Source organism: Gossypium arboreum, chromosome 10, assembly GCF_025698485.1.
Source record: "Gossypium arboreum isolate Shixiya-1 chromosome 10, ASM2569848v2, whole genome shotgun sequence".
Lineage (NCBI taxonomy): Eukaryota > Viridiplantae > Streptophyta > Magnoliopsida > Malvales > Malvaceae > Gossypium > Gossypium arboreum.
In genome coordinates this window covers 20,500,396-20,523,841 of record NC_069079.1, presented here as the reverse complement: position 1 = coordinate 20,523,841, position 23,446 = coordinate 20,500,396, and the positions used below count along the sequence as shown (strand labels likewise).

Sequence of the window (23,446 nt, the reverse complement as noted above, 5' to 3'; positions counted from 1 at the left end):
AACAACTTTATGATGCTTCACACACACTTACACTCACCAAACATTCGAAATGACATCAACATATGATTTTTCCATTGTAAATTAATATGCATGAGTCAAGATGAAAGCTCACTTGAAACTCACATTTACTGTAACTTGAAGTTCCAAATTCGATCGTCCTTCTCGAACTAGTAGTAAAAACTGTGTAAAAGAACATTGAATCACCATTAAAAACCTATTTACAGACAATTTACTATCATCTCGATTATATACGACCCCCATGCAGGGCCTCTTATTCATATCTTACTATTCATATACTTCTTAACATCCTTACTCTTTCAAAATCCTAACATGCAAAGTTACCAGACTTAATAGAAGGTTGAAATATCCATTGATTACCCCAGAAACTTCAGCTTCCAATTAACGAAAAAGAAGAGAATATTTAATCTTATGAAAAACTAAAGTGTAAAATAGAGAGAAGAAAACCATCCAAACGTCCCTTTCTTACCATATATATACCTAGTACCTTTTAGTGGATCTTAACAAGTTTCAAATGCATATAAAAATTTTCCCTTGAATGTCCTACAAAAATCGAAAAAAATATAAAAGAAAATTAAATGTTGATGCTATTTGACCAATCAATCTATTTAGTTGACTCCCAACCGATCATGTTAAAGAATCCATCTTGCACATCGATCGAGCAAACCGACGTACCATACCTATGGTGGTAACTTGTATATGGCATGTCCTTAAAGACATTATAGTCGCTTACAACTTTAACATATACTTAGTAGGTGTATCATGCTCAACAAAAACTCTGAGGGGTACTCTTCGCTTGTCGTACTCTTTCTTCAATTCAAGTATAATATGAAAATAAATCCTTAGATACTTCTACAGTGGATACTTTACGCCAAACTTTATTTCGTTAGAAGCCTGTAATTTGGCAGATTATGCTGCTATAGTATGCCAAATAGATAACTTCACATTTACACGCCTTTTTCTCGATCCATTAAATATTGGGTGTGACAAATTCACTATCATATTCTACAGTAGATAATTTACGTCAAACTTTAGTTCACCAGAAGTTTGTAATTTGGCAGACTATGCTACTATAGTACGCCAAACAGATAACTTTAACATCTACATGCCTTCTTTTCGATCTGCTAAATTTGGGGTATGACAAATTCACTATCAATTCATATCATTCCATCTATTTATCAACAATACATCCAATTTAAAATTAATGTCAATCACTAATTTGTTTCGTTATTCAAATTCCAAATCGAATTCATTGCTTCGTCACATTTCCATATCAAATCTCCGAGCTTGTATAATAGGTTCATATGATCTTTCACATACTATCGATATTTGTATATTGCAGTATGTATTTGTATCATCAAATCATAATATCAACTCAGTTCGTATATCATTTATCCAATTTAAATTTTTTACCCCTATTAAAATAACTAGAACTCGAATGGATACACGGATCCAACCAACACACCAATTTGACACCTAGTGTCTCATCAGACAATGTCGATGTAAATAGTTCGCACCCAGTGATCTTTGGTATAACCAGAGTAAAATTTGTGTCCGATACTCATTGACATGTAGTCAAAGTAACCCGTACTCTATCTATCCTATGGCATGCCAACTATATCTGACTTTACTCGAACAGTTAACAGGGTAACAATTTATTTAAATCATCATTTCGTTAAATTCATAATTCATCAATTCAATTCATAGTTCAAATCATCAATTCATCACATAACATGTCATATTGTAGTCCATTATATTCAATTTATCAGTCAATTTATCATTTCTTTATGATATAGTCTATATTTCACCTTTTTACCAAATCGTAAACAATCCAAATTTCAATTAAACATATATCGTTCATAATTTTAAATACATAACAATTTAACACAGACATACCATATGAATTTACCTTATTAAATTAGCAAACAAATTGAATCGCAAAGACTAATTAGTAATTTTACCTTTTCCCCGATTATCGTCGTTTTGGTTCAAATCCCGATCTAGATAATATTTCAATTCAATTTATCAATTATATAAATATTATATCATCCTATTATAAACATATATCAATTCAATTTCATTATTCAATGCCCTTAAAATTTTACATTTTATTTAATTTAGTCCCTAAAATTGAAGTTACAATATCTTTCAAATTTGAGCTTCAATTTTGAAATCAATCTCAATTACATCCTTCTACTATCCATAATTACATAAATTCATACCAATTTTAAAATATTTACACTTTAGTCCTTATGTTCAAAACTAACAATTAAATTTTACAAACTAGTCCTTTTTCACTTCTAAGCTTAAAATCTAACAAATTAATACCAATTTCTTCAAGAATTCATCAATAGAAACTTTTAGAAGCTTTAAAAATTTTAGAAATTGATACTCGAGTTAGCTAAATCAAACTCTTGAGACCTCAAAAACATAAATATTACAAGAAATAGACTAGAAATTGTTGGTCGAACGTTGAACACTTAAAACCCTTGTTTTTTTTCTTTTAGTTTCGTGGGAAGAAAACGAACATACAAATGGCTTATGTTTTTCTTTTAATTTTAACTTATATACTTAGTTTAACATATAATTAATTATAATTAATTTAATTAAACCTTATTAAATTAACTTAAGCTTAATTAACAATATTTGGTGGCTGTTTGTTGTTATCCAACACCGTTCCACTAAATAATAGTGGCCTATTTACTCAATTAGTCCTTCAATCAATTAATAAAATAATCTTTAGCGATTAACTTTCACCAATTTTAAAATTTAGTCCTTATATCTTAATTAACTACCCATTTAACAAAATTAAAGGACCAAACTTCAATATATTTTTATTTTAACCTCTTGATCATTGGAAATGGGGTTCCGAAACCGCATTTTTTGACATTTCTAACTTTTGGGTTGTTAGATGAATGTTTTAGTCTTTAGGTACAAATGTGATATCTCTATACTTGGAGAGTGATAGACTGCGAATTAGTTGTTGTATTCGTGAGAAAAGATAGTGAAATTATTTACTGAATTAGACTTCACAAACATAGAAAAATCGAATTGCGTAAACAAACTTTTGTGTTATTTCTATTTTGTTTGCATAGTTTTTAGCAGTGCCAAGTCGTAGTAACTATTGCAGTCGAGCACTTCCACTATATTTATTATTTTAAGCAAACAAACAACTTAAAGTAACATGTTTTTTATACTGTATATTTTTATTACACTTTAAAAAATGTGTCATTTTAAACTTTATTTATCGAATAAATAATCTTTTAATAAGAAAATAAATGTTAAGGTAAACTAAGGCTTGAATTCCTTAAATTCCATTTACATTGAGCTTTATTCACTATTTGATTTTTAAAATATACTCATTTGTTCACTTTCGTATTTAAATATTTTTAATTTCAATTTAGTATTTAAAATATTATTTTCTAAAAATTCTGAACAATTATATCGTACTAACTATCTTTAACTTTCCATTTCTAAAAATATTAAATTTAATTAATCGAAATTCAAATTCTATCTATCCCAAGTTCCCAACGTCCCTTTTCCATATCACTAATATTATTTTAAAATCATCTTCTTCTCTCACTCTGCTTCAACGGTGAAGGTTTTTAAATTTGTGATTTGTTGAGTAATATTCTCTTGTATTATATTAAGAGAAATACATGGGTATTTATACACATTCTTACTGTTATTATTACAGCTCACAATAAGGGCCATTATTTTGTTTTGGTCTTTGGGTCGAGGGCATTGACATTTCTTCTCCCTGGTACTTACATTCTCTGGGTTTCCTTTAGGTTATTGGATGCTTGCCTATAGAACACACGGTCCTTTTTGACCCTGGGACTAACTCTCCCAGCAAACCTCGCACTTGTCAGTCAAGAGCGGGGATTCTCTTCGCAGACAGGGCTCGCGACCTCATCCCTGTGAGGTTTACGCGAGCTCTCCTCTTGTGACCTCATTTGTGCGAAGCTTATGTGAGCTCTCTCTGTGAATATATTGCATTCTTCTTTCGAGTCGGAGGTCCGAATCCTATCAATTACTTGGACTGTCGGTTCCCAAATCCTAACAAGATTGATCTTGGGTTTAAACTGCAAGTTGAAATACATTTCATCTCCCTCTCTTGATTTGAGCGACGAAGAAAAGCATAATGCGTGTTCTGGATGGACACCCATGTTTTCTTATTTGCTTCCTAAGAAGCTTAAAGAACAACAATAACATTTTTGAAACTTTGAGCTCAATGTTGAATTAATAGATATTTTTTTTGACATTTTCTAAATAATTAAAACCATTTCAAAATTTCGTTGATTAATAGCTTTTTCTATGGATTGTGATATTTGATATGCAAAAGTGTGTACCAAATTTCAGATTTGGGTTCAAAACCCATAAAGTATTTACATTTTAATTTTTTGGTTAAAAACTTTAATTACTTCATATAGATTTAGAGGTTATAAATATTTTATAATTTTTAAAATTTTCTATTTATCTACCTTTTGATATTTTTGTTTCTATTTTTATAAATTTTAAAATTTATATATATTTAAATAAAATAATTTTGTATTTTTAACTAAAATGCCACATTGCGTTAAATTGGACCAAATGGTACTTTAAAGTACTAAATTAGATAAAAAAATTAAATATTAATGTGACAAAAATATAGATTAAATTGTGAATTAATTATATAAAACCTCAATTAATCAAGCAAAAGATTTTAGTTCCTCCTTAATCCATAGCCATTAATTTAAAGAGATTGCATTTGAGACATTTCTTTTGTTGCCTTTTTGCAAAACTAAGTTTGTTTCCCTAAAACTTTGTTATATATGATTCTCACAATAAACACACTATTTCTTTTAAATGATGGCATAAAGTGAAATTTTATTTTATTGTATTCATAATTGATTTAGTGACAGGTTTCGAATTTTTAAATTTTACATAAATTATTTATATTATTCAATTTAATGATTGATTTTAATGATTAATAAATTATTATTTTTAAAAATTTTAATATTATAAGAATGTGATCACAAGTTTCAAAATTCATCTCCCAATTGAAGATGTGCCCATGACCATAGGGCATGAATATGATTTTTATTTTTATTTTTATTTTTTTGGAATTCAGCGCATGAATATAATAGAATGGTGGGAATGGGTACCTAACCTTATCGAAAAAAGCTAATCCAAATTCACACACAAAATGAGGAGAGTTGGAGCTTGAACCATTGAGTAGTCCCCCTTTCATTCAATTATTTTTTCTTAAATTATATATTTGAGAGAACCCATCAGCATGAAAAACTTAATTTGGACAACTGCGGGTGTGACTCATATTTTCGGTCAAAATAGACAACAACATTACGACAATAAATTTCTCAACGTTGTGACGTGGCAATGTATTTTCTATTAAGTCGGGTTTTTTCTCTTAGTTGAATTTTGTTATCTTTTATCAGTTAAACTCTGATTACTCTAAAAATATTTTAGTATGATTAGACTTCTACACTTAACCTATTTAAAGGGGTCTTGTATTTCTATTTTAAGAGACTAATTGAAGGGCAATTAAAGATGTAGTACTACAGGACTTTTCTTTTGGGGCCAATAAAGTGTAGTTACAGATGAGTTTTGGTGAGAGTTTTCGTGATAGCTATGGAGAAAATTTTGTTCCCGAGTTAGGACTTCATTTTGGGGTTTGGGTTGGTAAGTTTAGTACATTTAGGTTTATTTTTTTTTCTATATTGTACTCTCGTTTGTTTACTCAATTAATAAAAAGCCGAAGCCTCCTTTGCTCGTGATTTTTTCGAAGGAGTTTTCCACGTAAATATTTGTGTATTCGATCTTCTCTATTTTTTTTATTTCATTGTTTATATAGATCGATCCCCAACAACATCTCATCTCCTCGAACTAAATTTATCACTCTTAAGATAACTTACTTTTAGTTAAAATTACAAATTTTATATATGATAGAAGACCCAAATGGCAAGTTCTTAAAGATTAAAAGATGTGATATAATTAATGACACATTGTTGTCTTCAAGTGTCCACCGTTGTTACCCAATGGCACATCTCTTCAAGTTCAAACTCTTGAACCTGCCTATATAAAAGTCTCTTTTTCGATTTATAAGGAGGTCTTAGGTCGGAATACGAAAAAGTACACTTTTAGCGACAACTTTGAAAAGTGAATAAATGTTTAAAGAAAACAATATAAATAAGGTTCTAACAATACTTGTGCAATGCAACTTGAGAGAAATTGAAGAATAATGAATCGTTTCACATACCCTTAAAATAATATTACTTTGAATCGAAGTGTGTTTAAACATTCAAATCCCCACACATACAATCATGCATGGAGACATCTTCTACACCCACTAGTTACAATTAATCTTTTCGGTCTTCACTCTAATTACATGCCTCGTTTTTTGCCTTAAATTTCTTGTATTTGATTGAGTAGTGCACCCAAGACTTTGCCAACATATTTTTATTTTCAAAAATAAAATAAAAATTATTTAATAAAAGAAAAATATTGGTCAAAAATATATTTTCTTTTTGCAAGACTTTCGTTGTAGAAATGATCCTTAGTGATGTTTCACAAACGTCACAAAAACTTTAAAAAAAATGTCACTAATTAACTTTAAAAATATAAAAAATCATTGTTGAACTATTTGAAAGTTTTCGTTTAAATCAGAGGACTGTTAAAATCGTTACCATACGACTTTGTTCACACCGCTTACACCAATCGAAAGCTCTCATTCCTTTCTCTTCTACAATTTAGTTTTTTTTTTCATGAAACAACTTTGAATGTCACAATTCTGCGAATTAAAATTTAATCAACTTTCTTCTCTAATCTTTAACACTAACCTTCAGATCAACTTGAATCTTTTGAGTCTTCCAATATCTAGAGGTTGATTGTTTTGCTCTTGTATCTTCAAAAAGGAAAAAAAAAAAGATCTCTGAAAATTGTTTCTTGGAACTGAAAGAGTGTACTTGGGTTCTCCCAATAACTAAAAACTGTATCATATCTGAATCTAATCAGGGTTCGCGATGGTGGAGAAACTGAATCGAAAAAAAGAGGGATTTTAGTTGTAAGATATCTAATGAAACCGTTGTTGGAATTGATATCTCATTTAAAGAGAAAGATATCAAATATCTGGAATTCTTTTTGTATATTATATAGATTACTTGATCGGTTAGGACCATGATTGGGAAGTTCTTGTAATAGCTAATAGGTATTAATCTACCATATCAATCCTCATGGAACTCGTTACCCTGAGTTTTTTTAAAAGTAATAATCAAATTATTTAAATAAAACTTTTGAATAATTTAGTGACTTAAATGAAAACTTTTAAATAATTCTATAATCATTTTATAATTTTTTAAAATTAAGTGATTAAAACGTAAATTTAATGAATTAAAATGTAGTTGACCAAAATATAATTCAAGAATCAATTAAAGTTGAATTAAAACCCAGACTCTTTTTAATAAGAAATATGAATAAAAAATTGTGTTTAAATACGGATCCGATCATATAAAAACACGTTCTTAGAAACTTGTGAAGGGATAAAGTGTTGGCTTTTACAAAAAGGTGGTCCACCACTGGTTATGGTTGTTGAGCCAGGGTTCATCCTCAAGGCTGGCTGATGGGGCCGGGGCTCTGGCTGCCATGAATTCACCAAAGGGTGGGGTGGGGTGGCTAGGCCAGGGCTAGATTACACCATTGTCTCCTATCAATGGGGCAAGGCTTGGATTTGGTTCCATAAACCAACCACACATTTTCGATTGTTTAAGTTTATTTCAAGACAAGATCACAGAAATTATTGGGATTTTAAGATTTTTCTTTTTCATTTTTTTACATTGTTTGTATTTGTAGATGTCAATTTGAACTTTTGTTTTAGGTCTTGTGGTAAGTATTCGAAATTGAAATTTTAAATTATGCATTATTTAAATAATGGCATCATTTTTCGGTTTCTTTTTTTTTTTTTAAAAAAACTATAATTATAGGGTGTGCTTCATATTTTTAAGAGGTTTTGTAGTTATTTAAGAAGACGTTCGACGACTTATCAAAGAAGATTTTTTCCCTAATCGAAGGCTTTTTATGTAAATATTTGTTTATTTAATTTTCTCTATTTTACTTGTTCGTTATTTATACGAGTCGAACTCCAACAATAACATCTGGCTTAGCATAATTTTAGGGGCATGGATGATAGTTTGTGTTTTTAAAATTTGAGTTAAATAAATGTTTTGTGTATTTAAATAAAAATGGATAATATAATAAATTATTCATTAAATTCTGTTGATATATTTAAATTAGATTCTAGTAGTTAATTCTTTTTAACAAATATATACTTAAAAATAAATAATATGAAAAACAAATGAGATTTTAGTTTGAATGATAAAATTGAGACTTTGAAGATTATGATGTACCTAAGATTAAGTTCCATTATGTGTGGGTATTCTAGTTTGAATTAACTCTTATTGATTTTATATAAAATGTATAAAAATCTTGTTAATGTAAATTATTCTCCAATTAAGGGTGTGTTTGATAAACTGAAAAATTAAGTATTGAAATTTTATTGTTAAATTTTATAAGTCCTAAATTTATATTAGAATTTTTTTGGTAAACTAGTAAATATAAGTACCGAATATAATTATATTGTTTGATAAAAGTGAAAATTTATTTAATTTTTAATTTTAAACTCATTAATATAATATATGATATTATTTTGGATAAAATATAAATATGGTAATTTAAATATCTCAATTTTTAAATAAAATAAAATAAAATAAAATCAACTTAATATTTTCTAATAGGTAGCTACCTCCTATTTATAATTTTTTGTTAGAAATATTATATTAAGTATAAAAAATTAGAATGATTATCAAACACATTTAAAATATTAAATATTGAAAATTTTAATGCTTTAACAAATACACCTTAAATTGATGTTCAATTGACTTATAACATTACCTCAATCAAACACTTAAAAGATAATATAGATAAATAAATCATTATATTACACTTAATTAAGCTTTCAACTTTAATTAGAATCCAAATAAACCTTTTAATTTTTAACTTTTATCTAAGTAATCCCTTAAATTCATCTTTATTTTATTCTTAAATAAAACCAATATTTTGTTTAAAAATAAAGCTAAATTAAATCAAAATACTAAGGGTTTATTTGGGTACAACAAAAGTATAAGGAGATTATTTAACAAAGTAATTTTAATTTATGGATTTATAAAAATATAAACAAGAAAACTAAAATTTTGTGTCCTTTCGCATTAAGGCCTAAGCATCGCTTTTAGACGTAAAAGCAAGGTCAAACAACCAGGTTTGTTTTTTTTTTTATTTATCTAAATTGGATGTAGAGGTGTTTTTGAGTTGGACGAAAGTTCGAATCTTACAGCATGTTTGGTTGAAGGTAATAGCTAAACCATTACATGCCTATTACTAACCTATTCTTCAGGCCCACTTAAACTGGCGTTTGGTTTAACGTAATACACTATTACGCGTGGATTCCATTCCGGCTTAAACAGAGATTTTTGGGGATTTTTATTCCGTGCCTTCTTCACCGTTTACCTATTCGTTGCTTGAAGAAACCTATTCTACCCTTACCAAAATTTCACGTCAAAAACACTCTCAATCAGCAGCCATTTCACATACCCTTCGACTCCGGCATTCCTCCCCTTCATCCAAGGTCAGGTAAACATTTTTGCTTCTTCTTCCTTCACATCATCTTCTTTCATTGTTTCATCATCTATCTCCTTTCTGCAGTTTCAACTACAGGGTAGCAAATTGACTTGGCACGAGCGCTTCTTGGTACTTTTCTTTTCCAATTTCTCTTCTGCAGAGTTTTGTTTGCTTATTAATTTCTGGGCTCCAAAGAAAGGTACCAAGAAGCGCAGATTAGGTCATTCAATCAGTCACAGAGGACAAAGAATTGGCTTCAAAGAAGAACAGTCATTCCCATAAACCTAAGAAACTTTTGTTCCCAAATGGCTTCAAAACTTTGAAGGCTTCTTTTTCAGAGGTTGGAGGTGGTCACGATGATGATGGTGATAGCCATGATGATGTCGAGAAGTTGAGTAGTAGAGCAATCAATGCCTCTATCGTTCTTGGATTTGACACGTTTGTTGTATCCAAGTTGCTTACAATTGATCATGATTATTGGCATGCAAGTTATCTCCTAGGTTTTTCAATTTTTTTTTTTTTTGCATTTTAATTCTATTTCCTGTTTTACTTAGAGTTGAATAATGATTCGTTTCAAAAGAGCTTTCTTTTGGTATGCTCTTGTTTTGAGAAGGGTATTTTTGCTTGGTAGTAGTTTTCCTTGGTTTCACTTCTCTCTGTGCTAGAGTTGGTTAATCTCTTTCATTCGTCATTTTATGATTTTAATCTTGAAAATTGTTGAGGTGTTTATAACTTTCTAAACTAACCATGAAATCTGAAACATTGCTTGTAAAAGAAAAAGGGGGTCTTTATTTATGATTTGTGCTTTCCTGGAAATTTGAGGTTTATGCAGATTAGCTTTCAAAAACCAAGTGAAAGCTGGAGTCCTCAAAATAAAATGAAGTGAAATCTAAATGCTACAATATTATTTTTTTCCTATCTCAGTATTTATTTGATTCTTATGAATGATTAACAGGGATGGACACTTTATGAGGTACTCTAATATGTTCCAGAACATAATTGGATTGCATACGAACAAGTTCTTAAAGCCAAACTAGTGATAGCCAAAATGGCAATAAGTGGGATAGTCTATTCAATAGGAAATTAGATTGCACAAGTAGTTTCTCTCTCTTCTCCACCCTCTCTATTAATCCTTTAAACGTAAACATATATTGCATTCAGCTCATATTGTATAACCTGTGTGTAGTGTTATGAAGGAAAGCCTTCAGATCGGGCCTTGTTGGATTTACTCTTCATAGATCCCTTTCTCATTATTATTACCAGTTTTGAGAGGTAATACTTGTGGTTCATAGTTTATATGTTTTGCTGCTTTGAGTCATTTTTTTTCCATGGAGCAATGAAACACTTTGAGTTCCAGGCTCTGTTTCCTTTCGATGACTGGTGGGTGGTTCCAGCAAAAGTTATCTTTGATCAAACAGTTTGGGCTGCAATCTAGAACAGTATATATTATGTAGTTTTGGGGTTCTTGCGTTTTGAATCCTCGGCTAATATCTATAAAGAATTGAAGGCAACATTTTGGCCTATGCTGCCTATAAGAATTCTGAAATCCCTGGACACTCGACTATTAAGCAGGGATGGTCGGATAAGGAATCCTGATGAGAAGCCATTAGTTCTACCAGAGATAACAGTACATACGGGAACTGAAGCACTTCCAAAACCTGGTGCGAAACAACCAAAGGAAGAAGCCAAATCCTCTCCCCAACCAGGTACTAAACACCAAAAAGGGCCAGAAAGATGCTGAGACCAAAGCAATGGAGTCAAAATCCTCTCTAGAGAATGTTGTAGCAGACAAGATCTCTGGATCTTCAAACAAGGAAGTTGATGCTGCAAAACAGAAAGAAATGAAGAGAGAAGAGGAAATTGCAAAAGCAAAGCAAGCTTTAGAAAGGAAGAAGAAGCAGGCTGAAAAAGCAGCTACCAAAGCAGCTATAAGAGCTCAAAAGGAAGCTGAAAAGAAGCTCAAGGAAATTATTTACTTCTTCTCTTGTTTTGCTTCTTTATAAGTGGTGCGGGTTAAAACTAAAATTCTTTTGATGTTTTTTTCCTTTCAGGAGCGTGAGAAGAAAGCAAAGAAGAAAGCAGCAGCATCTACGACTACTATAAATCCCGAGGAACCAACTGAACCCATGGCTGAAGCTTCAGAATCAGAGAAAGTTGATGCTAGTGCTGAAGCACCTGTTCCTGCTCCTATTTCAGTGAAGGATAAAGCACAAAAGGGGAATGCTATTCGGTACAAAAATCGAACTAAAGGACCTGAGGTGCTTTCAAGAGCCATCCTAAGATGTAAGAAGTCAACCAACTACTGGACATGGGCCGCACCTGCTGCACTAGTGGTGCTGATACTTCTAGCATTAGGTTACTATTATCTTGTCTGAAGAAGTTAACTTGAATGGAATTGAGAGTTTTGGTTGAACAACATGCTAATAGCTAGGTCCATAGCTGCAAAAGTTATTTGCATCCATTGAGGATGGACTAAAAATGTCATAATGTTGCTGGTTGTTCAGTTGCAATGCTTACTGAGGCCAAAACTAAGCAATTCTGGTTTAATTGGTTGTATTTTAGAAATTTTGACTTCCATCAATTTGAGAATGTCATGAGAATCCTTCATGCATTTCAATATTTGATATTAATCCTAAATTAATATGATTCCAATAGATAGAATGCCAGGTGTTCAATGGGTTTATTGTTCTGGTCTACTATTTTCCTAGAAAGTAGCAATTACTCAACAAGTATGATACATTATTATACAAAGAAAGATGCATCTCAAAGGAAAGCAACATTATATTGTTTGTTATATGTAACAAAGTATCGATTAAAATTATTACTTAACTCATAAATTATATTATGATTTTTTAATTCATATAATAATAATTATATTAAGAATTTTATTAAATTATATTTAGTAATAATTATAGTAAAATATGATTAAATTATTTATTATTTTATTAAATTATTTTTAATAATAATCTTATTAAAATTTAATAATAATAACAATAATCATCTACTTAAAAAAAATTCAACTAAGGGTATTCTGGTCATTTTAGTTTTTTTTTCTTATTCTATTACAACGTCATTCCATTCCAACCAAACACAAGAATTCTATTACAGTTCTATTCCATTCCATCCAACCAAACAATTGAATTACTTATTACAGTTTTATTCCATTACAGCTCTATTCCATTACAGCTCTATTCAATTACAGCTCTATTCCATTACAGTGAACCAAACGTACCCTTAAGAAATTTTTCTATTCCAAATTTAAGCTTAAGTTGTTAGGTCTATTTAAGAGTGTTTAAATAACGATTAAAATTAAATTAATCGATTAAACTGATCTAATTTAGTTAATCAATCTAATTCGATCGAAGGTCCGTTAATATTTGTTAGGACGGTCGGTAATCGGTTAATTCGATTTAAAATCAAGTAATTAACTAATTAACTAAACTTCATAATTAATAATACAAATTATATTTAGTTTTAATTTAGTCAAATGAAGATAATTTATTTTTATATGTTTGATATTTTTTAACCAACCGATCAAAACCATATAAATTTTAATTGATTAATGGTTAAAAATTTAAAAAGTTCACAGATAATGCGCTTTAATACATTTAAATTTATGTGCTCTTATATTGGATACAATATTAATACCGATCCAGATAAAACTTAATCTGCATAAATTAATTTATGTGCATTATCAATTGATTTACATAATTTTAAAAAATCATATCCAAATCTAAAACAGTCGAAATAGTAAATACTAGCTAAGTGATATTTTGAGAAAAGAGATTTTCTTCTATTTTAATAAATTTGAAAAATGAATTTAGGGAAGGAGGAAAACATTGATTTGAAAGCTTTTTTTTTTTTCAAAGAAGATGTCCCATCACATACTGATCCGATTGGAAGAATTATTATCAACACTTGATTATTCATTGCCACGTGTTTAACATCATATTTTTAACTCTTAAAAAATGGTCAGTGTGAGTGATAAGACTGACATATCATCTCCATTGCAACAATCAATCAAAAACTCATCCAAAATAATACTATTATTATTATTATTCTAAACCCTAAAAGAAAAAAAACTATGGATCTGCTTTTAAGTAACTGAAAAGTGAGAGAGAGACACAGCACTTTGACTGTCTGATCTCGGAGAAAGCTGGTGGTTGAGGTGGTCGCGCAGGTTGTTGGAACGCGGGCTCTGACGGTGGTTGAAGGGTGGCGCAGGGGCTTGCAATGACCTAGCCATCTCATGATTCCCACTGATAAAAAAATTAAAAGGAAGAAGAAAAGTTGGCATTTTTTTTTACCATTTATAACAATTTATTTCACTGCTATATATATATATATATATTCCTATTGGTTTGACGTATTGATTATACTGTGGGCCGTGTGGGGATGTATCTGAGCTGTTTCTGTTTTGGGTTGATTGATTTGAACCGGTGGGCTTAGAACTGGTTTCCACATTTCTTTATTCTCAAGCTTTTATCTTTTTGGGTTGATGATTCAGGTAAAAGGAGATTCGTTTATGTGTACTTTTATGTCATTATTGGTGTTTTGATCTTTGGGTTTCAGTTCTCTCTGTTTTCTGGGTGTTATTGTTACCAAAGTTGCAAAATTTTGATCTATGGAGTTTGATTTGATAGAAATTTGCTTTTAGTTGAGCTGAGATATAAAATAATTCAGAAAATTTTATCTTTTTGGTTTTCTCTTGTTATATATACGCAGTTGATTATATAGAGATTGGCCTTGGTATGCTTATAAAAGATGTCACTGAAGATTATGATGCGAGAGTTGAAGGAAATGAAAGATGGGATTGGGAACATATCAAAGAGAGGTGGAGAAAGCAAGCTTTGGCGAAGCCGGACACGTTCCCATGTCGTTCCGGACCAGCCACAGGAATGTGCCGAGCAAAGCCCTTGGTCGAATCTGCCCCCGGAATTACTCTTAGATATCATCCACAGAGTGGAAGAGAGTGAAACAGCTTGGCCTGCTCGAGCTGCTGTTGTTTTTTGTGCTGCAGTTTGTAGGTCTTGGAGGGAAATTACAAAGGAGATTGTGAAGACTCCCGAGCAATGTGGGAGGCTCACATTTCCAATCTCACTGAAGCAGGTTATACACTTTTCCTATTGAAAATTTTTCCATTTTGATTCCAAACTACAGGATTTGTAGGTAATTTATATTAAGGGGACGGAAAAGAAACACTCCTATATGTGTTTTGGTCCCTTCGAATAAAGGATAAACGAAGCTGCAAAAGGTTGAAGAAAGTTAGGAGGGTTGCCGGAGTTGGTTCCCGGGCGTGCTCTGATTTAAGTCAGCGGATATCGGGAAAGTGCTCCTTCCAATATTTGCGGACTTGAGCATTAGATCATGTTTCGGATTATTCACTCCAGTGCCCATCGACTTTCCTCTATTGTTTGTACAATCTTTCCAAAAGACCATCAACAATATGCATCTATGTCAAGAACTTACTAATTTTTTGTTATTTAATATGTCTTGCTCTGGCATTTCTATCATGAAATGATCATTGGGGTGATAGTTGCATGATAAAAACTTTCAAATGCAGCACATAAAGCTAAATCTAAATTTTCGTTTCCTGCTGTGTAAGTTGGCATTTGACGATTAGTCTCATGTCTGTATAAATAATGGGAATTACTATTTTCTTGTTTCTCAACTTAAAAAGCTTATATCTTTTGTTTGTGCCCATGAACAGCCTGGTCCTCGCGAGTCTCCGATTCAGTGCTATATTAGAAGGGACAGAGCAACGTCTACATATCTTTTGTTCTATGGTCTGGTACCTTGTAAGTTTGTCTCCATTATACGTCCTTATTTTCTGCAATTCATGATAAATTTATACTTCTCATTATTATCTGAAAAATAATCTTTCCAGTCATTGTGTTATTTTGAACTTATTATTGATTTTTGAAGGTTTTGTGTTGTGTTGCTTCTACTCTTCATTTTTCTTGAATTATTCATATCTGACACATTCGAATATGAGTATGGGGATATGATATGGCTTCTCAAGGAGCCTCCAAATACGTTGAATATGAAGTTTCCTTATGTTTTGAGATGTAATGACTTGTGTTGCTTCTTTGATATGCAGCTGAGGGGGAGGGCGATAAATTGCTCTTGGCAGCTAGAAAGGTCAGAAGGGCAACATGCACTGACTTTGTTATATCTTTGGCTGCCGATGATTTTGCTAGGGCCAGCTATACGTATGTTGGTAAACAAAGGCAAGTCTTGTGATTCGATATTTTATGTGTCCCTGATTACAGTTGCTTCATGTCAATGATGACATATTTGGTTCTTTTTCAGGTCTAACTTTTTAGGTACCAAGTTCACCGTATATGATAGTCAACCTCCATGTGACTCCATGATCCCATTGACTACCCACCGAAGATTCCACTCTAAGCAGGTATCTCCGAGATTACCTGCATGCAACTACAGCATAGGTAGCATTACCTATGAGCTCAATGTTCTGCGAACCCGAGGACCCAGGAGAATGCATTGCGTTTTGCATTCAATTCCTGTCTCTGCTATTCAGGAAGGAGGCACTGCCCCAACGCCGTTGGCATTACCGCAATTCTTTGATGAGCAACTTTCTCCTTTACCTAGTTCAAAAGGAAAGCAACCGCTGATGGACACCAGCTCCCTGAGCCCGGCAGTCACACCTTTATTTTCGCCAGGCTCAGGAGAGCCATTAACCCTTAAAAACAAGGCTCCTAGATGGCATGAACAATTACAGTGCTGGTGCCTTAACTTCAAGGGTCGTGTGACGGTGGCCTCTGTTAAGAATTTCCAGCTTGTAGCAGCTGTTGAGCCAGAACATAATGTATCACCTGAAGATCAAGAGAAGGTAATCTTGCAGTTTGGGAAAATTGGTAAGGACATCTTCACCATGGATTATCAATACCCTGTTTCTGCGTTCCAAGCCTTTGCAATCTGTCTAAGCAGCTTTGACACCAAACCAGCTTGTGAATGATGCCACCGGAAGGAGATCCATTGATGTGCCATGGATTAGTGCCATTATTCCTCGTTTTCATTTTGCAAGCCATTGTAAGTCTCAACCTACCAGAGCAGCTTTATGCCTAACCGGCAAACCGGCTGGCATGTAAATGGTAGCAGGTTGTAGATGGGAGATGCACATCTTTCTCAGATCGAATGCTTCCTTTATTCCAATTCCTAGTGTTTGTATTCGGATGGAAGCGTTTCTTGTAAGGACTTTGCTCGGCTGATTTCTAGCTTTTCAGTGCGTCATGTAATCTGACTTGTATGTTGTTTGGTCATCTTAATTAGAATCAAAACTGAATTAACAGCAAATTGCCTATTAAAGTTTAGTTGCTGAACCCAAATGCTATATGGTGCATCCTTATGTTCGGTAAGTTGTATTCAAAGAATCTTTTGACGATTGGAACTTCTACTTATGTCCGACAATATATCACTCATGAATAGCATATATGAGAACTTGAAAGAGAAATCAACTTCATACCTATGTCCCATTACATATCACACATGAATATCATGTGTGAGAAGTTGAACGTATGTAGCTTTATAATTATTTCATAAGGACGCATTGAGCTCCGAAAGTGAGGTGAAAGTGATAGAATGTTTATGCAACATAGGGTAAAAGGAAAGGTTACATAGCCTGCTCTATGGGGGCTGAAAATTTCTTTTCTGCATTCTTACGGAACATAAACTAGATTTGTGTAGTTTTATATGGCATATACAAGACTCTTGAAGATTAGGGTGGAAAGCTATAAACTTTGTTACTCGAGCTCGAACATAATCTTGGAAAATTGCCTTAGCTACTGTAGAAAGAAAAGTCAAAGCAAGTTTGCTAGTTTTTCTCATGTTTTTTTGGGTGAAATCGGAAGAAAGTTTTGTGGAAAGAAGCTTACGAGGCTTGGGAGCTCGAAAAAAATTGGGTTTGAGGGTGATCAGGAATGAAGAGGATATTATTAAGAAATTGGTTGAAATCGATTTCACATGGACATCTAGGAGGATTGTTTTCTCTTAGTTGGAGTGGGTGATGGAAATTCCTTACTGGACTCAGAAAGGTTGGTTGTTTGGCTGTGTTTGCGCCGATTCATCGTGGTTGCGGATATGTCCTGCTTTGGGATCGTGCTGGTTTGATGTCTTAGGGCATGATTTAAGACCATATGTTGGTTTTATTGGACTTTTAGGATTGTTAGGGGTCTTGTATTGTTGGTTTGAATTAGGTTCTTCTTTGTTGATCGTGAAATCACGTGTAATGTAGCTGCTTAATTCTAAATTTTAGTTGTTGAATTGGATGAAAGATTTGCATATGCAAATATTTTTATTTTCTTCTTTCCTTTACTTAAAAACTCCAACAAAAAAGAAAAGAGTCAGAAGCAACATAGAATACAGAAAATGGCTGCAGATATATCATTCTAAGAAAAATAGATCATGAAAATAAGTGTTGGGACCGGACAAAATCATTTCCTAACTACATTTACTTACAGTATGAAGATATCTTTGCCAAATCCCATTAGATAAGCACAATTGATAGAGAAAGCAGATAATTCCAAGTTTCATTTCTTCTTTTTTGGTGCCGTGGATCTTGAGAACTTTGGTAATTTCACTCCAAACAATGTCTTATGAGACATCTTGTCTTTGGAATAGTTGTTAGCATCTTCGGATTCGACAGCATTGGAGTTTGAGCATTCTTGTTTATCAACATCATCATCAGCATCATGTTTGGTATCCCTAAGGAGCCGTAGCAATTCCAGTGCACTTGCCTTTCCTTTCTCACTTCCCTTAACGGATACATCAAAAAGGACAGGAAATATGCAACACTCATCCATAACTAAGTGACAGTATTCGATACTTTGCGAGCACAATGTAAGGAGAATAGCCAGTGCATTCTCTTGATCCTCAAAACCACCACTCTCGAGTAACATAGCAATCGAAGCAATGCAGCCAGGTGTTTCAGTGATCCAAGTCCTACCCTCTTGATTACTACACAAGTTTCTCAGCACCACTATGCAGTGTTTAGAAAGAGTGGTGTCTTGTAAATACGGAATAAGTTTAGGGATGCATTTTGGAGACACCAAATCGGAACAAATATCGGTGCTCGAAGAGGACAGATTGCTCAAAATTTTGATGATTTGATCCTGGAAATCTTTGATGTTCGAATCGAGAATGTTTAACATGGAAACAAAAGCACCAGATGCTGAAATCTTAGATTTACAGCTGCTATGTTCAGACAATACTTCCATGATGTCAAGAACCTCTCTAGTTACTTCCGAGTCTATAAACAACGATAGCATACTATATGCATCTTCGTCCAAGTATCGTATACCATCCCTGCAAGAAGCTCAAAAAACAAGGAAAAAGGCCAGCATTAAGTCCTCTATTTCAGAATATCCATGATCATAAATAAGGTCAAGTAAAATATAATGAAATCCAGCTGCACATGGAACGACAATTACCTGTTTTTGCTCAGAAAGGTTGATAACAACTGAATTCCAGCTTTCTGTGCTCTTATATCATGTGAATCATGAGCACCGCTCAAAAACTTAAGCAGAGGCTCAATGAAATTCTTGGATGACAAAGAAACACAATCTAGATCATCACATTTCAAAAGGTTTTTCTTGTCTTTAACCATCTTGTATTGTGCTTCTCGATCGAGCATTGCAAGGCTAGATAGACACTCCAAATCAATCTTACTTCTTGTGCTGCTGACCGATTGTTGTTGCAAACAATCATCACCATTTTGCTCAGGCATCAAACTTAAGCCACCTGCAATCCTGTTATGAGATCTGTCCGAAGTATAACTCGTATCTAAAGATCCAATTGATATACTGCTGATGTCTACCGGAAAGCACAGATCATTCATAGAACTGCCAAAACTAGCTATGGAAGCAGAAGAAGTTTCCAATGATTGAAGCACATCTGGTTGCATGCTTGGGTCCTGAATGGTGATTTTATACTTCATACACCATTTTGATATCAGATCCTTCATGGCAGCATTTGGGGTCAATGACAGATGGTCCAGTTTCATCTTAGTTTTCGGGCACGTATCGTTACCATCATCAAACCACTTCTGGATCCATGTCCTTTCAAATGTTTGTCCAGAAGCAATGACAACAGGATCATACATCAGCCTTGAAGATATGGGGCACTTAAATTCCTCAGGAGGTATAGCTTTATTTAACGTATCAGCTTGAACATCAGACTGCTTATACTCTGTATGAGGTTCGACATCGGCAGAGCGAGTATGTGTAAAACTGGTACTCGGGCTTTTAACTGCAAAGGCTCTTTCATTGTCTGTTTGAGCTCCAATAATCAAGTTAGCATACTTCCTTAACAGGTAGTAAAGATATTTTAAGATCTTTTTCTTTGGTTGGTCACAGTCACTGACTTTCTCCAGCAACTTCTTTATAGATCTTTTCTCTATCAAGATAGCTTTCGGAGATGTAATATGAAGTCGTGATGCTGCAGATTGAAGAGCTTTCATTTCGGCGTATTCCATTGAATCAGATGCCGCAGCACCTCGATGGAGTAATTCGCGCACAACTTTCCCGGCCTCTTCATCAAATTTATCAGGGACAAAATTTGCAGCTTGCAGATCATCGACAATTTGACATATCTGCAATAACATTTCAACATAAGCTTGTAGAAAATAAGTTATGATTTTATCAAGAACAAGCTATTGAAAAGCACATGGGATTTTACGAACCTCAGCAACCAGCGTAACTGGAACCATATTCTGAATTTGGCATAAACCTTGTTCCAACAAATTCTTCATTTTTTGAAATCTTGCAACCATGGAATCAGTGGTTATAGCCTGAAAAGTAAACCAAATGAGTGAGACAAAATAGATGAAAAGGAAAAAAAGGATCATAAACACACAATCATTGCAATAATCACAAAAGTATGTGATTAATTTAAAAAAAAAAAAAGGGGCACCAGATAAAGTTTGCTGGATTCACTGCAGTACTGAAGAAGTAACTTTGCTCTCTCAATTGCACTGTTCAATGAGCAGAGTGCCTTTATTCCTAAGGAGCATCTTGGTCGAGCAGCTTCAATTTCTGGAAATATATTCATAATCCTATCAACAAACTTCCTAAGTTCTGTGCACATCAAGCGATGCACCTACAATCATTCAGCGGTGCAGCAATATTAAGCATATCAGACACCTTAAAGCAGTGACATGGGATGATGTTATGATCCTTTATATGAAAACTGATCGACAAAATTTACCATTTTACCTGAAAGGAACAAGGATACGATGAAGTCTCCACTGCTTCAGTCCCCATTCAACAGATAGTAACCTGATTAAAGAAACAGAAATTAAGTCAAGCAGGTCAATTAAGATATAGAAAAAGCAAAACAGCACGGGTTTACGTAGAAACTTATCACAATGATATAAATGGTTAGAAACGATTTACCAGAGGTCAATTAAGATAATAAAAAAAGAACAATTAAGGGATGAAAAGGGTTTTTTTTTTTTATAGTGGCATCACCGTGAAACTTGCAGTCAAAGAAGAAAGATATGCAAAACATATCGACCAGACTTTTCTATGTACCCCACACACCACCAAAAAGAAAAAGATTATGCATAATTAGACTTATTTTAAGTATGCTTTTGAATTTTCTTTCATAAAGATGTAGGATTTTTTTGTTCTTTTTTATATTAATTTTGAACTTGATCATGATACGGGAAGGGGGAAACCAGGTTAGGAGGGAAGGGGAAGAGAAAACTCACCTTAGTGCAAGTGGAAGCTAGAGCAATGATAAAGAGATGCTGCTTGTTTTCGCTGTATGTTTATTTGTGAAGCTATAGACCAACACCAAATATAGAGAAATTGAACCACCGGTGCCAAAGACTAGGTTTTTGTAAAGCAAAATAGCTACAACTAAATACTTGGCGACTCAGATAAGTAAGCACTTTAGAGAATATATCATTTAGCCCCCAGAAAAAAAAAACGAAAAAGAAAACAGAGACTCTCACTAGCAGAAAGTGTGTAGAATTCAAGGCATCAAAAGTAGTTGTCTTGCAGCTCTTCCATAGATAAGCAGGGTGAAAAGGAAACAATAGTTCAGAAGAAGCTTTAAAGATGACCAAATGGATTGCATGGTCTTCTTGATCACCAAAAAAGAAAAAGAAGCCGCTTTTTTTTGCTCTTGATGACAACCCCAACACTCAAAAAACCATGTTTACCACCATGGATGAAAACAGTGGTTAAAAAAAAAAAAAGAAGTAAGAGATTCCCAGAAATGAAAACAGAAAATTCCTCCAATAAACCAGCAAGAGAAGTGAGTGACAATTAGAACTTGTAGGGAACTAAGAAAACCAAAAACCAGAGATGGAAATTAAGAAAATCTTTATATCAGGAAAGCAGAAGTTGCCAATAAAGAAGCTGTTGATTTCGTTTCTTTGGACAATGAAAGTCTTTTTGCGAATAAGAACTGGTTAGAGTCGAAAGAAAAGGAAAGTTTCTTGTTTTTTATTTTTTATTTTTAGATTTAAAAAATAATAATAAAATAAAATAAAAGGAGTAGTCTATGGCAATGCTATCAAGAATCAGGTTGTTCTTGGTCGGCTTTAAGCCAATGACAGGTTAAGACAGTGATGCTCTCTAACTCTACTCGGATTGACTCACACGTCTGTGATGTCTGTGATCATTGGATACCGTTGGATGATCATGAATCGATGGTTGATTGAAGGATAAGCGGCCGAGTCCGGACACGCAGTCTTGATTTGACCAAGAGTTGCGGATGAGAGAAAACCCAACACATTTTATTATCCAATTTAATTAAACACAAAAAAATTAATTTGATGATATAAGTAAATCATCCCGCAACGCGGGATCATTTTCCTAATACCCCAACTTAACTACCTAAACGCAGAATCCAAAATTAAAATAAGATTACATCAACCCTACACAATTTCCTAATTAATTAAATTGATATCAAACTTTTCTCACTTATCAATTATTTAATATAATAATTTTATCTTAATCCGATAATACATGTCTTTTCCCAAATTTCTTGCCTTCTTATTTTACCTATGCTTTCTTTTAATTAATATTTTTAGAATATGATCTAATTAACTTTCACTTTGAATTCTTGATTTTTAATTAAAATTTACCGTTTAATATTAATTTTCATGATTTGAAAATAATATTTTACTTTAGTAGTTAACAATAAATTAATTTATAAAATATTAAAAGAATTTTTATTTTATAAAAGAAAGATTTGAAAAATAAAAATATTAAGTTTATTTTATTAGTAAAAGTTTTATCAATTGTTGATGCTATATTAATTTATTATTTTAATATTTATTTTTATTAAATTTGTCTTCTAAATTAAAGTTAAAGAGTAAAACTCAATCAAGAATTGAATTTTAGTGACGAAATTCAATTAAACAAAAATAAAATTGTAAAATTCAAGATAAAATTAAAATATAATCACAAATTTATCTTTAGCTTAAAAGCATAATGATAAATATTAATAAAAATAAAGTATAGTGACAAATTTCAATATTAACTTAAAGTATAGTGACAAATTTACATATTAACCCTTTTATTTAGTATAATCAAACAATAAATAATTCAATCAACAATTATATAACAATAAAATTTATGATTTATAATTTGGTTATTCTTTATTTTATTTTATAATCTTAAAAGGTGTAAAATATAAAAATTAAAAATTATTGAACCAAATCTAATAAATTCGCTAATTTAGTTTTAACACTAGAATTAGTTGGATTTATTTAGTTACGAGTGTTTCG

The 23,446-nt window shown here is 32.4% G+C and overlaps 2 protein-coding genes and 1 pseudogene across 5 annotated transcripts; 2 read left to right on the top strand and 1 right to left on the bottom strand.

Moving 5' to 3' along the window:
* Nucleotides 1-9,404: 9,404 nt before the first annotated feature.
* LOC108489003 (proton pump-interactor 1-like) lies at nt 9,405-12,348 on the top strand (annotated as a pseudogene).
* A 1,289-nt stretch (nt 12,349-13,637) lies between these two features.
* LOC108489002 (tubby-like F-box protein 2) lies at nt 13,638-17,004 on the top strand. Its single transcript, XM_017793242.2, has 5 exons — nt 13,638-14,194; nt 14,413-14,796; nt 15,398-15,485; nt 15,788-15,917; nt 16,000-17,004. Exons 2-5 carry the CDS (start codon nt 14,452-14,454, stop codon nt 16,664-16,666), a joined length of 1,230 nt encoding a protein of 409 aa, XP_017648731.1. The 5' UTR covers nt 13,638-14,194; nt 14,413-14,451; the 3' UTR covers nt 16,667-17,004.
* A 994-nt stretch (nt 17,005-17,998) lies between these two features.
* On the bottom strand, nt 17,999-22,258 carry LOC108489001 (U-box domain-containing protein 5-like). 4 transcript variants are annotated; one of them, XM_017793240.2, is made up of 6 exons: nt 21,416-22,258; nt 20,919-20,981; nt 20,617-20,802; nt 20,387-20,494; nt 19,137-20,296; nt 17,999-19,011 (listed from the first exon to the last, which is right to left on the bottom strand). In XM_017793240.2, exons 2-6 carry the CDS (start codon nt 20,964-20,966, stop codon nt 18,237-18,239), a joined length of 2,277 nt encoding a protein of 758 aa, XP_017648729.1. In that variant the 5' UTR covers nt 20,967-20,981; nt 21,416-22,258; the 3' UTR covers nt 17,999-18,236. The 4 variants fall into 4 exon arrangements, with proteins under 4 accessions (XP_017648729.1, XP_052875710.1, XP_052875709.1 ...); XM_053019750.1 differs by having other exon boundaries at nt 20,617-20,738; nt 21,416-22,257; XM_053019749.1 differs by lacking the exon at nt 21,416-22,258 and adding an exon at nt 21,099-21,183.
* Nucleotides 22,259-23,446: the final 1,188 nt, after the last annotated feature.

What these genes read in the sequence shown, in the direction of transcription:
- LOC108489001 (XM_017793240.2), bottom strand. Translation starts at nt 20,966, where the DNA reads ATGGGGACTGAAGCAGTGGAGACTTCATCGTATCCTTGTTCCTTTCAG. An exon ending in CGTATCCTTGTTCCTTTCAG is followed by an intron (nt 20,803 to 20,918) that starts GTAAAATGGTAA and finishes GAATGATTGTAG; the next exon opens with GTGCATCGCTTGATGTGCAC. An exon ending in AATCCAGCAAACTTTATCTG is followed by an intron (nt 20,495 to 20,616) that starts GTGCCCCTTTTT and finishes TTTACTTTTCAG; the next exon opens with GCTATAACCACTGATTCCAT.
- LOC108489002 (XM_017793242.2), top strand. Translation starts at nt 14,452, where the DNA reads ATGTCACTGAAGATTATGATGCGAGAGTTGAAGGAAATGAAAGATGGG. An exon ending in GTTCTATGGTCTGGTACCTT is followed by an intron (nt 15,486 to 15,787) that starts GTAAGTTTGTCT and finishes TTTGATATGCAG; the next exon opens with CTGAGGGGGAGGGCGATAAA. An exon ending in ACGTATGTTGGTAAACAAAG is followed by an intron (nt 15,918 to 15,999) that starts GCAAGTCTTGTG and finishes GTTCTTTTTCAG; the next exon opens with GTCTAACTTTTTAGGTACCA.